The sequence below is a fragment of the Neoarius graeffei genome, chromosome 14 (assembly GCF_027579695.1).
Source record: "Neoarius graeffei isolate fNeoGra1 chromosome 14, fNeoGra1.pri, whole genome shotgun sequence".
Taxonomy (NCBI): Eukaryota; Metazoa; Chordata; class Actinopteri; order Siluriformes; family Ariidae; genus Neoarius; species Neoarius graeffei.
The window spans coordinates 14158666-14174864 of record NC_083582.1 but is presented as its reverse complement, the minus strand read 5'-3'; the positions used below and the strand labels follow the sequence as shown (position 1 = coordinate 14174864).

The 16199-nt window shown below is 41.9% G+C and overlaps 1 protein-coding gene across 1 annotated transcript; it reads right to left on the bottom strand.

The window, feature by feature from the left end:
* Positions 1-2629: 2629 nt before the first annotated feature.
* Positions 2630-12704, bottom strand: lrrc3ca (leucine rich repeat containing 3Ca). Its single transcript, XM_060938749.1, has 2 exons — positions 12591-12704; positions 2630-4379 (listed from the first exon to the last, which is right to left on the bottom strand). The coding sequence occupies exon 2, from the start codon at positions 4375-4377 to the stop codon at positions 3523-3525; it is 855 nt and encodes a 284-aa protein (XP_060794732.1). The 5' UTR covers positions 4378-4379; positions 12591-12704; the 3' UTR covers positions 2630-3522.
* Between the last annotated feature and the right edge of the window lie 3495 nt (positions 12705-16199).

The window sequence follows — 16199 nt, the reverse complement described above, 5'->3', positions numbered from 1 at the left end:
TTATCCGTTAGCCAATCCCAGCTGACACTGGGAAAGAGGCGGGGCTCACCCTGGGCAGGTCACCAATCTATCACAGTCTGAAATTGTTAGATAAATTGCTTTGTCAGGCTTCACATCACACAAATGAAATATTGATTGGTGACCTCCACTGGCTCGTTTGTTCATCTTCAGGAAGCTCTTCATCCTGGTCATATTGGAGGTGGATCAACATATTGACATGTTTTTAGGAGGTGGGAGGAAACCAGAGAACCTGAAGGAAAACCACACAGACAGTAAGCTCTGGATCAAATAGGGGACCCTGGAGCTGTGAGGCGGAAATAACGTCCAAGATGACGTCCAATTCGGATAAACTCGTACAGTGTCTGTGTTTGGCTTGAATTAGTTGGAATAACTTTGGGAGAGCAGGAAAATATGATGGTGTATTAGGGTCATTGGAGGGGGAAAAAAGCTGGGGGAGGGGGTAATATTCCATAAAAAAACCCTTAAAGTCGAAAATTTATGAGAAAGGACTCAGAAATTCTGTGAGATAATGAAGTCATACATTTATGAGGGGGGAAAAAAACAGAAATTTCAAGATTAAAAAATTAGGAAAACAATCTCATGCATCCCAGTTTCCTGGCTGCAGTGCATTCTGGGAAATGTAGTTGAAAATCTCTTTATTAATAGTGCTTTATTCTTTTATATTGCATGATCGAGGAGGAAAGACGGCATTTCCTGTAACTCTCAGCTCCACCTTGGTGTCTGTGGTGTGGTGACATTGATCTAACCTTACAAAGTGAAGTGATGTGCTTCCTTGATTAAAAAAAAACACTATTTTTCTGAGTTTTATTTCTCTGAAATTTGTGAATTTTTAATCATAGAATTTCTGAGGTTTTCTTCTGCAAAATTTTGACTTTATAATCACAGAGGATATCCATCTTTTTCCTCATAATGTTATGACTTGAATATCAAGAATTCTGATTTATTTTTTTCCTCGGAATATTACCCCCTCTGCAGTATTCGGTCCTAATACCCTGTTGTAGGAAAAACACTAATGTATAGATAGTTTTCACATGACGTCACAGAGTCGGGGATTCCCTAGTGGCAGCCATCTTGCGGGTCAAGCTTACCGTACGGGTCACTGAGCACACATTGTAACGCGCGAGTACAAAGTCTTCAAAAGAACCCAAGCAGGCTATTTAAAGCTAGCAATGGTGCACACCTGTTGTATTCACGGCTGTCGTAATAGATCAGATGATGAAGTCAAGCGGAGCTTTTATGGAATTCCCACTGTACAGGAGCACGAAGGCGAGCAAACAAAGAAACTCAGCATACAAAGGAGAAATCTATGGCTTGCGAGAATCAACCGCAAGGATTATCAGCCTTCCAAACACAGCAAAGTCTGCTCCGATCATTTTATAAGTGGTAAGTTGTTTAAATAAACAATCAATTGTGTTTAAGTTTGTTTTTGGAAACCAAAACATCATGTGAACAATCTCTGGAGACTGCCTAACTGGAACCGCTGAGTGTACGTTTACATTGTAATGTACACTTAATATCACTCGTTTGTCACGTTTCTATTTGAAACTTGTCACTTCACTCATGCAAGGGTCATTTTTGAAAAACATTTTAGGTCTATTCTGTATGATTTGATTTGTGTTTGGGATGAAAACAGCGCGCCTTTTGGCGGATGCCGCCTGAATCGCGCAGATCCGATTATTTTTTTTTAGGGGGGGCGTTGGAGTGTCTGATTATAATTTCAAAGTAAATTCTGTATTAAAATTACTAAATAAGCAAATCCGTTACAGTCCATGAAACAGGAAGTATAAGGATGAGAAAAAAACAGTTTAAATCAGAAAGCTGCACACATTTGTGCAGTCCTGCACACCGTTCGGGCTGCGCACATTTGCGCAGCTTTCCGATTTAAACTGTTTTTTTCTCATCCTTATACTTCCTGTTTCATGGACTGTAATGGATTTGCTTATTTAGTAATTTTAATACAGAATTTACTTTGAAATTATAATCAGACACTCCAACGCCCCCCCTAAAAAAAAAATTGGATCTGCGCGATTCAGCCATGAAAAAGGCGGCATCCGACAAAAGGCGCGCTGTGAATATATAAAGTTGTATATATCAGACAGCCTTTAAAGTTTGATGAAGTCAGTTTCAGGCTTTGGAGCAGGCTTTGGCAGTTTCAGGCTTTGGCAGCCCTGCATAGTCACTTGAAAATGCATCTTTGTCCACTTCGTAGGGGTCAAGTCCCCCAATCAAGGCCAGTTTGGCTGCATACCGTTGTCGTGAGATGTCGTCTAATGTATCTATATACTTCTGTTTGCTTGATTTTGCCGACATTGATCTTTATTTTAGAAAACTGACTATATAACTTCATAAATTTGTCCGAGATAACGTAGCCGGTAATGGCGATGGTCCGTTTTGTTTGCCCCACAAGATGGCGGCTGGAGGGCGTTCCCCGGAATGCCGTGATGTCAGTGAAAACTATCTATTCAGAGCAGGGAAATTCCAGGAGCAGGACTGGGAACAGCACAAGTAATTAGTGTCTTCAGTATGATCAATGCACTGTATATTTCATCATTAAATGTTAAAAAAGAAATACAGCATTTGTTTTTTTTTAAAGATTTTTTTGGGGCTTTTGTCACCTTTATTGGATAGGACAGTGCAGAGACAGGAAATGAGCGGGAGAGAGAGACATGGGGAGGGATCGGGAAATGACCTCGGGCCGGAATCAAACCCGGGTCCCTGGATTTATGGTATGGCGCCTTATCCACCTGAGCCATGACGCCCCCGAAATACAGCATTTGTAAAAAATATTCCCCTGAACGAGACGGAAAATACTGGATCAGCTGGTGTCCTTCACTTTTGTTTTAATATGATTAGTTCTGATACAAAATTATCAAAATATACACATCAGAGCAAAACACTGACTTTAACTAACCATTTATTTAGAATCTAAAAATCGACTGATTTGTCTGCTTATGCATGGCTCTGTTATAAAACTGAACGTAGTCTTCAGGGATAAACATCAGACCTTTTCATGTTAATACCATAATGGAAAAGAGTGCTGTCTTTACGCTACATGCTCCTGCAAATAAATGGGGATACTTTCAGAAATAACTGGAGGAATGCAGAGAAAAGTAACACCTCATCCTCCTTCAAAAGCATTCCGAGCAGACAAACCACTCAGCCAGAACAGACTTGGAGCCGGGCTGGTCCTGGATCAATTATTTATCTGGATAATATTAGATGACCCCAGCAATTCTCTTGCTATGCTGGCAAGGAGGGTTTTTCTTTACCTTCAAGCCTGAAATGGAAGACTTGCGGCAGGATTTTTCCAGCTGTCAAGTCACCAAGTTTGCTTTTAAAAGCTTTCACTTTCTGATGATCCAGAGAGCTGCAGACCACCAAGCTTCTTATTTCCAGAGTTGGTAATCCAGTTATTGGTTCCTCTACCAGGCTAGACTCAATGAGTGTGCCCATTGCCCTTTGCTTGCCTGAGAAGCTTCCCCCTTTAGCGATGGTCTCCTGTCAAACCACAGTGCTAATGGTGGAAGACTCCTCAGACTTGCCCTGCCTGCTGGGCAGAGACTTGAGATACTCCAGGTGGCGCCTGGCATCTTCTTGATTATGCCGCACATAGTAGACCAGGTAGGAGATGACCATGGTGAACCATCCAAACATGGTCACTAGCATGGCCACGTCTGTGGTCCTTTTAAGCACCACGCATAGGTCCAAGTCTTTGGCCAGCAGAAAGGGCACACCTTGGGCACCCGAGTCCTTGGGCATGGATGTTTGGCAAACAATGCCAGTGAGAGACACAGGCTCCAGATCAAGGCGTGGAAGTGCTGTCTGTAACCGGCAGTCACAGTGCCAGGGGTTGCCAGTTAGATTCGATCGAGCCCTTACGCCTTCAAAAGCTTCGGGGTCCAACGTTGCCAGCTGATTGGAGGACAGATCTAGGAATAGCAATGAGGAAGCCAGGCCCCGGAATGCTCCAGGCTCAAGCAGCGCCAGCTCATTGTGTGAAAGATCGAGTTCAGCCAGCAGAGGAAGGTCTTGAAAGGCATTGGCAGGGACACTGGTGAGCAGGTTGTAGTCGAGGTAAAGGCGCCGTGTGTCATTTGGGATGTCCCGTGGGATCTCAGTGAGTTGCAGGTTGCTGCACCGCATGGTCTTGCCCCCAGATGGACCATCACTTTCGGAGCAGTAGCAACGTTTTGAGCAGGAGGTGGCTGCGTGGTGGAAGCAGAGCGTCATCAACACCAAGCTGTGTAGCAGCAAGCACATGACCATGGAGTGCCGGAGCACCCAATAGGATGGTAGGAGCATGGTGAAACGGGCACATACTCCCTTCTGTGAGTCAAGAGTAGGTGTCACAGTCATGCCTGGCAAAAAAAAGAAATTAATATTACAAGTTAAACAGGAAAGTGTGGCCCAAAATCACATTATTATTATTATTTGTTATGCAGATGGTCGTACCATCTTGATATACTATAACATTTGGTCACTGTCCATCTTTCTAAGCTGTTTGCATGAAATCTGTCTGTTTTGCCAGCTATTTCACCAGCCACACTGACTTCTCTTTTAATGTGTGTGTGTGTACATAACCTACTTTGATTGCCCTCTAATTAACACAGAATAAATTACATCCCTTATACCTACCATTGCACACTCACTCACACACACACATGCAGAATAACAAGCTGCCGATTGATGGCTGAAAGCTCCTGCGAGCCGGAGTATGTTATTTCATGCACAGATGGAGGCTAGCTGCTCTAATTGCTGTAGGCAACAGGGATCTCTCTCTGTCCCTCTCTTTCTCAATGTCTTTTTTTCTTTTTGATTTAGCATTGTACTGAGCAACCAACTTATGGAGCTGACTTTAAATTTATATAAATAAAAAAAATACATGCATAGACCTCCACTTGTACCCAGAGGGCATGAATTAATACTTTCCCCCTGTGAACACTGGTTGATTGAAATCCCTGCTGCACTGTCCTCATTCACAGCTCCACCTCAGGCACGTGTACAATCCAGGTTTGACGAGGAGTGGCAGGGGGCATGAACAACACTCCTTGTCTTGGCATAAGGAGTATAATTCAAATCAGTTTTTTTTTTTTTTAAATGCCGAAATCAGAGGGTACAATGGGACAAGTCATGACTGTAAGTCTGACTGCTATTCAAGCTGCACTTGCCATTTTGGTCATCCTATCCCACAGGCACTGAGGACTGTAATCCACAATCATTTCACGCAAGACATGGCTCGCTTTGTCTTAACTGCAAGTAAGTGTTCGCCTGTTCAGTATTTCACAATGTCCTGTTTCCCATAAAGAAAGGCACCTCCACCTTCCACCTTAATTCATTAATAGTTATAAGATATGGATCATGGATTAACCACGGAGTGTTGCAAAGTTCTGACACTGGAGACTCATTCCATGAATGTTAAATAAAACTTCATCATCACAAAGGTTAAATAAACATCTTCCTTAATATCAACAATTGCACACTTTGTTCAATCCGTTTATGTGGAGCGTCCACTGTTACGAGTTCCTGTGAACAAGCTGTTACTATAGAAACGGTAACATATTCCAGTGACTGAGTTACTGTTAAAGAAATGCTTTTCACCAATCAGAATATGTCTGTGAAGGTTCTCAGTCATCCAGGTCATCGTAAACCGTAGGTGCTAAAGAAGGCAACTGGACTTGCTTGAAATTCTTGACCTAAGGAGAGTCATTGAGGTCCCATGTGACAACTCATGTGACAACCCATATGATCTCAACGACTCTCCTTAGGGTTGCTTTTGGTCCACTAGAGGATAAATACCTGGAACACCCCACTAGTCAGACAGAACTGAAGAAGGATGAGAGGTGAAACATCTTCAAGAATTTCAAGCAAGTCCAGTTGCCTTCTTTAGCACCTATGGTTCACCAATCAGAATCAAGAATTCAACAGCGCTGTGGTTTGATAAGTATTAGCAAACTATTATGGGAGCACTGAACACAAAACAGAACAGAACAGAATGATAGGTTTTAGCAAATAAAATGATCTTCCCTGCCAAAATACTGCTAAATTGTTTCTTCCAGCTGAGACAAGATAAAGAAGACAAATGGCTGAAGGTCCAACAAAATCTACTTAATGCTGATTAAAAAAAGAAATCGATCTCTAAGTACTTTTAAGGACCCCATGATGAGTGTGTAGCATTAGCGCAGTAGTTAGTGTGTTGTTTGAAGAGGCATAGTTACGACACGCCAGGGAAATGAGCCCTGTAATGAAGTCTGAAGAAGTGAAGGAAAGAGAAACAAAAGAGGAAAGGAGACAGAAACAGTCCTGACCTTAAAGCACCTTATGGACGCCTGTATCAGCTGGTGCCAAAAGGTCCGCTAGGAAACAAGACGAGATGTTTATCACCTCTTGTTTTTCAAAACAACCAGCCATAGTTTTACTGGCATTCTACTGACCCAAGACCCTGCTTAGCCAAAGGGGCGTCGGTTTACCTCCTCACGATAATGTTCCTTAAAGGTCAACTAAGTTAAAAAAACAAAATTCCACGGTGATCCAAATGTGTTTTCATGTATCCAGAGAGATACCTTACATTTCTGAGCGTGATTTTGTGAATGTGCACTAATTGCTGGAAAGCGGTATTTCATCTGTTTTTCAGGACCCAAAGCTCCACCCTTCAAAAAATAAACTTACGAGCACGAGATACGTCACACGACCTCGTGACGCATGTTTCAGAATAACACGGTGGCATAGTCATTGCACCTGGACTGTAGTGCGGAAAGTAATTTGAGTTGATTTAGTTACTTACAAAGACTGAGTCCAGAGTTTTCGCCTACAGTCCCCAGCCATGCCTACTCGGTGTATAATCGCAGGTTGTGGCAATACATATAAAGACGGGGTAAGCTTTCATCGCGTCCCCAAAGATGAGACCATCAAAAAATTTGCGCCAAAAATGAAGTCGTACAGATATCATGGCATCCTCAGCAGGTAAGTTCATACCTCTCGCTAATCTTGATAACTCAGAATGTTGCTGTTTTCATGCTGATAATAGATAACATCACATTCAGTATCAATATTAACAGCATCAACAAAATCACAGTTTCTTTCCTATCATTTCTATCTCAGGATTCATTTGGCAGCACTACACTACAACGCAAACAGTGACAGAGAGCAGGCAAGGACAAGTAAAGGGGACCTACGCTATAGTATTTGAAAACCAAAGTACAAGCCAGGAAGTGCTTCAGCTAAGCCAGTCAAAGAACCATGCAACTACTGTAAGTCAAAGGTGGAAAATGTCACGTTATGTAGGTTGTGATTTCCCCCATACATCTGTCACATATTGGCTTTGCACTGATTTGTAAAACACTTTACCTAGTGTTACAAAACAGACAGCCCACCAAAACTAAAAGCAGTAATCTTCTTTTGAATGTTTGACACGTTTTTTTAATGTGTGTAGCCTACTGTATGTTGAGGAACTCATGGCTGATGTATCGGAGCAAGACTTTGACACTTCACCACCAGAGAGGCAGCCATCACCACCACCTTTGAGCAGCGGCCATGTGTACCCCCCCAAAGAGGAGATAATCCGATGCCATCACAGCCGATTTTCCAAAAAATGATTGTATTGTGCTGTATGTACACATCAGAGAAACTTTTGATGGGTAAATGTGTGTCATGTATGAGCTTGTGCCTTTTTGGGTCTTTGAAAACTTTTTCAGTTCTGTTTCAACACCATACATATTTATTATTATTTTTTTTTTTTTTGTTATCATTGCTGAGGTTATTTCAGGCAAGTGTTAGTGTTGATTATGGACATATAATGTATCCACACTGGATTGGGAAGGATTGCTGTGTGAATCCTTTTCCCAGGTCTTTGGACCTCTGGTTTGTCTTTGTTATAGGGTTAACAAATGCATGAGAACAAATAAATCTGATTCAAGTATACATTCAAACGTCTTTATTTGCCACATTACACCACATCCTGGAAACCTGTATATTCAGTGGATGGGAATGTCTCCCGGATCTTTGTGACTGCACAGGATGGCAGTGGAACGCGAACATGACGGCCTAGGTACTCCCAGCACCATCTAGCCAGCTGCCGATATGCAGTATGTCTGAATTTCCTGTAAATTCAATGTACTTTGTGAATTTACTTTGTGTGTGGTTTTATTATTATTATTTTACTACAGTAGTGATGACTTTAGCTGCAGCAATACATGAAATCTCGGCACTTTTGTTACCAATCAGAATTCTAGGGGGACAACTCACTCATTTTCAGATGGATCCTGCCTTGCATGCCCACCATCACCGTTTGAACTACGGGGGTACTCAGGGGATCCGAGATCCCCTGAAACAGACATGAGATCCCTTGAAAACAGGATTTGGGAAATGTTGGGGGGTCTCTAAAATATTGGCAAAATGATGTTTATTGACATAGCAATCGTGTGTAACGGGAAGCATTTGCATATCCGAAGTGTTGTGGAAGATTGGTTGTTGACATGATTTCCAGTGATGCTTTGGTGCTGCTGTGGATCAGATGTGTTGAGTAGCCTGTTTTTTTTTTTTTCTTGCGTGTGGTATCATTGTTGACGCGAGGTTGTTTTTTGAATATGCCAATGCGGACACGATTTCCCCTGATGAGTTATGACTTCAGACGCGATGGGTGTGTGGAGGTGTGGAGTCCGAGTGATATGTGCGTAAGATAGGCTTCTCATGCGTTTGGAGATCCGCGCTCTGAGACAAGCGCAAGCGCACCCCCCCCAAGGGAAAAAAAGGGACCCCCCCGAAAATATCGGCATAGTTCGAACACTGCACCATACTGCTGCACATACTGGTAGTGTGCTGTCTCCAGTACCCATCTATCCAGGCAGACTGTTTGAAAGCCTGGGTGAGACGTGATACACTCTAGTTGTGCATTCTGTTGCTCATTGTAGGCTTGTATTTTTGCAGCCACTTCGGGGATCTCTCTGCAGCACACTGATTCGACGGCAGTCGGCACTGACGCACAGGCAGAGCATGTGCACCCGCGTCACGGAATGAAAATAGTCAACCTACAAATCAGGGCGTTGAAATAACATCTTATTTGCTACACAGGCCTACACCTTTCATGACACAATGGAAAACAATGCACAACACAATGTGTCCCTTTTATTTCGATCCTTATCGATCATTTCCACAAAAACTGCAGGGACTTCTTCAGGTACTTTCTGCATTGTATTCTGAAACATACGTCATCACCTGTTGTCCAATCAGAAAGGGTTATTTTGTAACTTCACTAAAAATATACGATTTTGAGAAGAACAACTTTCTTGCTTTACTTCCAAGTCGGGTTTTGTGTTTTTAGGTAAGAATAAACATATTATGAAAGTTAATTTTTTTTAACTTAGTTGACCTTTAAGTGCCGGAGCGAATAAGGAATACGGAGATAACATCATGTCACTCTACAAAATGGGGCACACTCATGAAAAGCAAATTACTCAAAGGAAAAGGTGAGAAAAAGAGGTTGATCATGTAAAATGGCTTCAAAGATGAGTGCTTTTGGAAAACAAGACACACAGTGCACACAGAGTACTTGAGTCTGACTTTTACAACCTGTTAGGATGGCTTTTAATGAACTCATTAAGAGTGTTATTAAATCCGTGTGATTTGTGTCCTCTCGGAGAACATCGGCTTGCTGGAATTCACATTACATGATGAGGAACCTCCATTACTATAAACACTAATCTGATGATCTCATAACGCTCGCCATGTCCGCCCGAGGACCCCGAACTTTTATGGCCCCCATTAAACAGCTTTCACGAGATTCAATTCACCACTTTCAAGGCTTTCAGAACTTTCAGTGGTGAGTAACATGGTTTAGGAACATTTAGTCATATTCACTCATGAGCAAGTGAAGCTGACTCAGTTGCATTGTGTATTATTAAAGGAAGACTGCCTTTCAATTTAATAAAATCAATAACATTTATTTCTCTCTGAAACTTAGTCATAATGGCGTATGTTTATTTCTCCAATATCTCACAAAATGTTAGACCATTCTGTGACTATCTAATTTGAGGGGATTCCATAGCAAATAATGTGTGTGAGATCACCTGGTTCGTGGAGTCAAGCAAACAGAGGAAGTGAATGTGCGCACACGTAAGTTTACCTTTGATCATCCCACCATCTACTGCGAGCTGGCCTAGTGGTTAGTGTGTCTGCTTCTCAACTGGGAGATTGCGAGTTCTACTTGCGGTCGGGTCATACCAAAGACCATCATAAAAATGGTACCTTCTGGCAAGGCATGCTGCAATACAGATGCAAGTGGGGAAGTCAAACTCTTGCGGTTACCAGAGGACCCGTGGAAGGGAATTTGACTTTTTTTTTTGGATCCCACCGTTTCCACTGATTGCCAATATTTATGTTTGGTCCTACATTTCCTTTCCTTTGCAATACAGCATCTTTTCACTTTCCGTTACTGTAGTCGGTCTTTCACGTTGCATTTGCACACTCCCATCCTCCATTTTTCTCTCCTGTTTCAAATTTGTATCCCACAATGCCTTGCACGAGTGGGGAAAGCCCACCACATTACGCATGATGTAGTATCTTGAATTGGGTCATGGTGAAGCAGACAAAAATGGCGGAGAATTTAGGGCCATGTGGCCCTAAATTCATTAATTGTTCTATTAAAAAAAAAAACTAGTAAAATTGGAAGTCTGTGATTCAAATTCAGTAGCTTTCAGTCCACTAAATAAAAATAATTGGGTGTCTGGGAAAATTCTTTTTATGACCTACACTTGAAAAATTGGAAAGGCAGTCAACCTTTAAACCTGGGATTACTGATACCACCTTGAAGGTGATCATTTTCCTATAACTATTCTTATATCTGAAGCATTCTATTCCTAAAAGTTTTAATTTGCCGATTGAAGTCAGATAATTTTGACCAATCAGAACGCAAAATTAAAGCTACATCAAAAGGCTTAAGGTTTATGTGTCCTTCAGGTGTTGTTCACTGGAGAGCTGCTAGATGACCTCCAGGTATATTTCATCCTTCACTGAGCACTGGCTTTCTCTTCCTTCATCTTTGCTCACTCCCATGTGTATTGATCTTGTTCGCCGTGTGGTCGTACAGAGGTCACAGGGTCATCCAATAGCACTAAAAGCAACAGCACTCTTAAAACAAGTGAAGAACAGTAATCTTATTACTGCACCCATCCATCAGGTTATTAAACCTTTTGTGTTAGAACCACGTACAGCAAGTAAGCAGCATTAGCTATCCATACATCCATAAATCCAGGATTGACATTCTTCCAGCTGTCTATAGTACAATCACAGAGCAGACACAGGCTGATGGATGAAAATGAATCAAATAACAATTTTAAAATCTCCTCGACTCTGATAGCTGGAACAGGATATTCTGTAGCCTCATCCCAGCACTGTCCCTTTTTAACTAGAGAAATAGAGAGCTGTTATACAAACATACACCAATATATAATAATAAAGTAAATTTAAGAACAATAGTGTGTTTCACGCTGCTTTGTGCTTAGCAAGCCTACTAATAACTGTCCTTACTGTTTTCCCCAAGTAGCCATGAGTCCACCAAGTGAATTGTCTGTAAGTTGCATAGCGCAGAGACCTGCAAAATTAAATGTCTTTGTCTTAAAAAAAGATATCGACACAGTTCCAAATCTGAAATGTCTGTCCTGATCTGGTGTAGAGCACTTGTATACGGCTTTTGGATTGACGCACCCAGAAATTAAATTGGGCCAGAGCCCTCCAGAGCTCAGCTACTCCTCTTCGCCTCTGCAGTACAGCCAGCAGGAGCTGAGCTCCCTCTGCTTCAGGGTTTATAATAATATAATACTTTTATTCATTTTCATCTATTCTAAAACACCATCAATATGAGAGTTTGTCAATAATGATTTAGACAACAACAAAAAAGGGCAGGCACGGTGGTGCTAGTGGTTAGCGCTGTCGCCTCACAGCAAGAAGGTCCTGGGTTCGAGTCCCGGGGCCGGCGAGGGCCTTTCTGTGTGGAGTTTGCATGTTCTCCCCGTGTCCGTGTGGGTTTCCTCCGGGTGCTCCGGTTTCCCCCACAGTCCAAAGACATGCAGGTTAGGTTAACTGGTGACTCTAAATTGACCGTAGGTGTGAATGTGAGTGTGAATGGTTGTCTGTGTCTATGTGTCAGCCCTGTGATGACCTGGCGACTTGTCCAGGGTGTACCCCGCCTTTCGCCCGTAGTCAGCTGGGATAGGCTCCAGCTTGCCTGCGACCCTGTAGGACAGGATAAAGTGGCTAGAGATAATGAGATGAGATGAGATGAGATAATAAAGTGGTGTGTGAGCATGGAGCACGAGTTCATCGTTGCATTGCTGCAGACTGGGAAAGCCAAAGCAATAACCATCATCAGCATCAAATCTGGTGCAAATAAATGTTAATATGCTAATATGAAAATACTGGTGTTCTAGGATTAATGTGATCCAAAAATAGCATAATAATACTTTGAGATCAGTGTTAGACCATGTTTTGTATCTCACACACACACACACACACACACACACAATTGCAGAAATTCAAGTTGCATTAGCCATAAAACCACGCGCGTGCCGCGGACTCACGTTTCTCTCGCGCTCGTGACCGGAACCTTGGAAAGTTCTCCTTCGCATCCTGAAGGCGCGAGACACACAAACAGCGAGAGAGAGCGCGCGAGAGAGCGCGCGTGCGTGTGTGTGTGTGAGAGAGAGAGAGAGAGAGAGCGCTCGTGCCCAGAATCCCCGACTAATGACTCGATCGCGCGCGCAAGGAAACCTTTCGCTCAGTTTCCACGCAACCAGAAGAGCGTCACAGGCCAAAGGCGCGAGCCAAGGAAGTCAGGAGTAGCCGTCCAATCAGCGACGGAGAGTCTCACTTCATCATCACGCGCTTCTTCATGATCTCAGAGCGCGGGATGTCTTTACTTTTCTTTCTGCACAAATGTCAAGCAGAGTTACAGTGATGTACTATCTATCTATCTATCTATCTATCTATCTATCTATCTATCTATCTATCTATCTATCCTACCGTTCAAAAGTTTGGGGTCACCCAGATAATTTTGTGTTTTCCATGAAAAGTCACACTTTTATTTACCACCATAAGTTGTAAAATGAATAGAAAATATAGTCAAGACATTTTTCTGGCCATTTTGAGCATTTAATCGACCCCACAAATGTGATGCTCCAGAAACTCAATCTGCTCAAAGGAAGGTCAGTTTTATAGCTTCTCTAAAGAGCTAAACTGTTTTCAGCTGTGCTAACATGATTGTACAAGGGTTTTCTAATCATCCATTAGCCTTCTGAGGCAATGAGCAAACACATTGTACCATTAGAACACTGGAGTGAGAGTTGCTGGAAATGAGCCTCTATACACCTATGGAGATATTGCACCAAAAACCAGACATTTGCAGCTAGAATAGTCATTTACCACATTAGCAATGTATAGAGTGGATTTCTGATTAGTTTAAAGTGATCTTCATTGAAAAGAACAGTGCTTTTCTTTCAAAAATAAGGAAATTTCAAAGTGACCCCAAACTTTTGAACGGTAGTCTATCTATCTATCTATCTATCTATCTATCTATCTATCTATCTATCTATCTATCTATCTATCTATCTATCTATCTATCTATCTATCTCATTGTCATTCCTAATCTCTGTAAACTTCTCTAACCTTTAACTCACAAACTGACTTGGCGAACAATGTTACGAGTAGTTTCCATTTTACGTACCGCCCTCATAAAACACGTACATTTACATCATAGCTATACATATGTCTGATGTTCACCTTTAACATGTGCATTGCTGTCGCCTCACAGCAAGAAGGGTTCGAGCTGGGGTTCAATAAGGGCCTTTCTGTGTGGAGTTTGCATGTTCTCCCCGTGTCCGCGTGGGTTTCCTCCGGGTGCTCCGGTTTCCCCCACAGTCCAAAGACATGCAGGTTAGGTTAACTGGTGACTCTAAATTGACCTTAGGTGTGAATGTGAGTGTGAATGGTTGTCTGTGTCTATGTGTCAGCCCTGTGATGACCTGGCGACTTGTCCAGGGTGTACCCCGCCTTTCGCCCGTAGTCAGCTGGGATAGGCTCCAGCTTGCCTGCAACCCTATAGAACAGGATAAAGCGGCTAGAGATGAGATGAGATGTTTTAATACTGAATTTGACAACTGGAGAGCCGCTACACGAGACATCAGTGGTGCGCTGGAGGAACCACCCCTTCTGTACACCTAATGTAATGTAAGCTAGTTGGACAGAAAATGGAATATTGTCATGCTATGTGTATCTGTATAGTAGTCTTGTGGTACTTGAGACTGGTCTCGAGAAGGTCTTGGTCTCATCTTGGACTCAACCGCATTTTTACTTGGTCTTGTCTCAGTCTCGGACATAGAGACTCGGGATTTTATTTCAAGACTGGTCAAGACCACAGCTGTGGAGATTTCACTAAATTGTCTGATGTATTTGTTAACATTGTTACTGTGATTGGATGTAAAACTTCCTGCTTCAAATGAGACCAATAATGTGACTCATCGCGAATTCAATTTTTTTCTTACTGTTAACAGCCATCACCCCTCCCCCACCCTGCCCCCCTCACACACACTGGTCTGGTCCTGGTCTTGGCTTGGTCTCGCCCTGCCTAGGTAATCCAATTAATGCTAACAACATAAATATGAATCAGCTAACAACTTCCTGTAATGATATCAGTTGGTTTCCTGAAAAATAAAAAGGTTTATTCATGAAAATGTTATTTTGTCCCCATGGTAATTGATAACAAAGAGATTTTACATGCATGCAGCCTCGTATTTATACCCCAGGAGAAAGTAAATTACAAATGAAACACAGTTTTTCAAAAATTACAATTTATTTGTCCATCCATTATCCGTAACTGCTTATCCTGTATAGGGTCACAGGCAAGCTGGAGCCTGTTCCAGCTGAGAGGCAGGGTACACCCTGGACAAGTCATTAGATCATTGCAGGGTTGACACATAGAGACAAACAACCATTCACATTCTCACCTACAGTCAATTTAGAGCCACCAATTAGCCTAACCTGTATGTCTTTGGGGGAAACCAGAGCACCCAGAGAAAACTCACGCAGACACAGGGAAAACATGCAAACTCCACACAGAAAGGCCCCCGTCAGCCACTGGGCTCAAACCCAAAACCTTCTTGCTGTGAGGCGACATTACGCTGCCACAATTTGTTTGTGTTTATTTATAATATTCCTTTGGGGTGTCAAAATTCTTTTGTCAAATTAAGAAAATTTTGTCACAAAATGTTTATTTTTTCCTGATAATTTGAAGTATTGTGTGTAATATTTTATGCAATCATTTTTATTAAGGGTGCCAATACTTCTGAATGGCATTGTATAATTATCACTCTGTCCCATTAGAAGCCACAATAAGCAACAGAAACAACAACAACAACAACAACAACAAGACAGAGTCATCTATATCCCTCGTCCTATATACCAACTATATACCAAGTTTCAAGATATTATTTGTCACATTTTTCAAGTTCTGCTGCAGGAAACCAAACCTACCTCTTTACACTGACCTCAGCAGCCCATGGCATAAACCCACTGGACCTTTGGTCCAGGTGAGCTAAAAATTAAAATTTCTCAAACTTTTTAGTATCAAAAGGCACATATACATCACTTAATCAACACATATACCAACTTTGAAGACCATACCACTCATAGTTTTCAAGTTCTGCTTTGGAAACAAAACCTACCCCTAAGACTAACCTGAGAGACTAAGTCTGAAACTGTTTCCACATGAGCTACATCACCTTGTTAACATGTATACCAAGTTTCAAATCCGTATCATGAATAGGTTTGGATATATGCGCCGGAAACAAACATTGTTCTTAGAAACTAAGTCAAAATACCGTATATACAGTGGTGTTTGAAAATTTGTGAACCCTTTAGAATTTTCTATATTTCTGCATAAATATGGCCTAAAACATCGTCAGATTTTCACACAAATCCTAAAAGTAGATAAAGAGAACCCAGTTAAACAAATTAAACAAAAAATATTATACTTCGTCATTTATTTATTGAGGAAAATCATCCAATATTACATATCTGTGAGTGGCAAAAGTATGTGACCCTTTACTTTCAGTATCTGGTGTGACCCCCTTGTGCAGCAGTAACTGCAACTAAACGATTCCGGTAACTGTTGATCAGTCCTGCACACCAGCTTG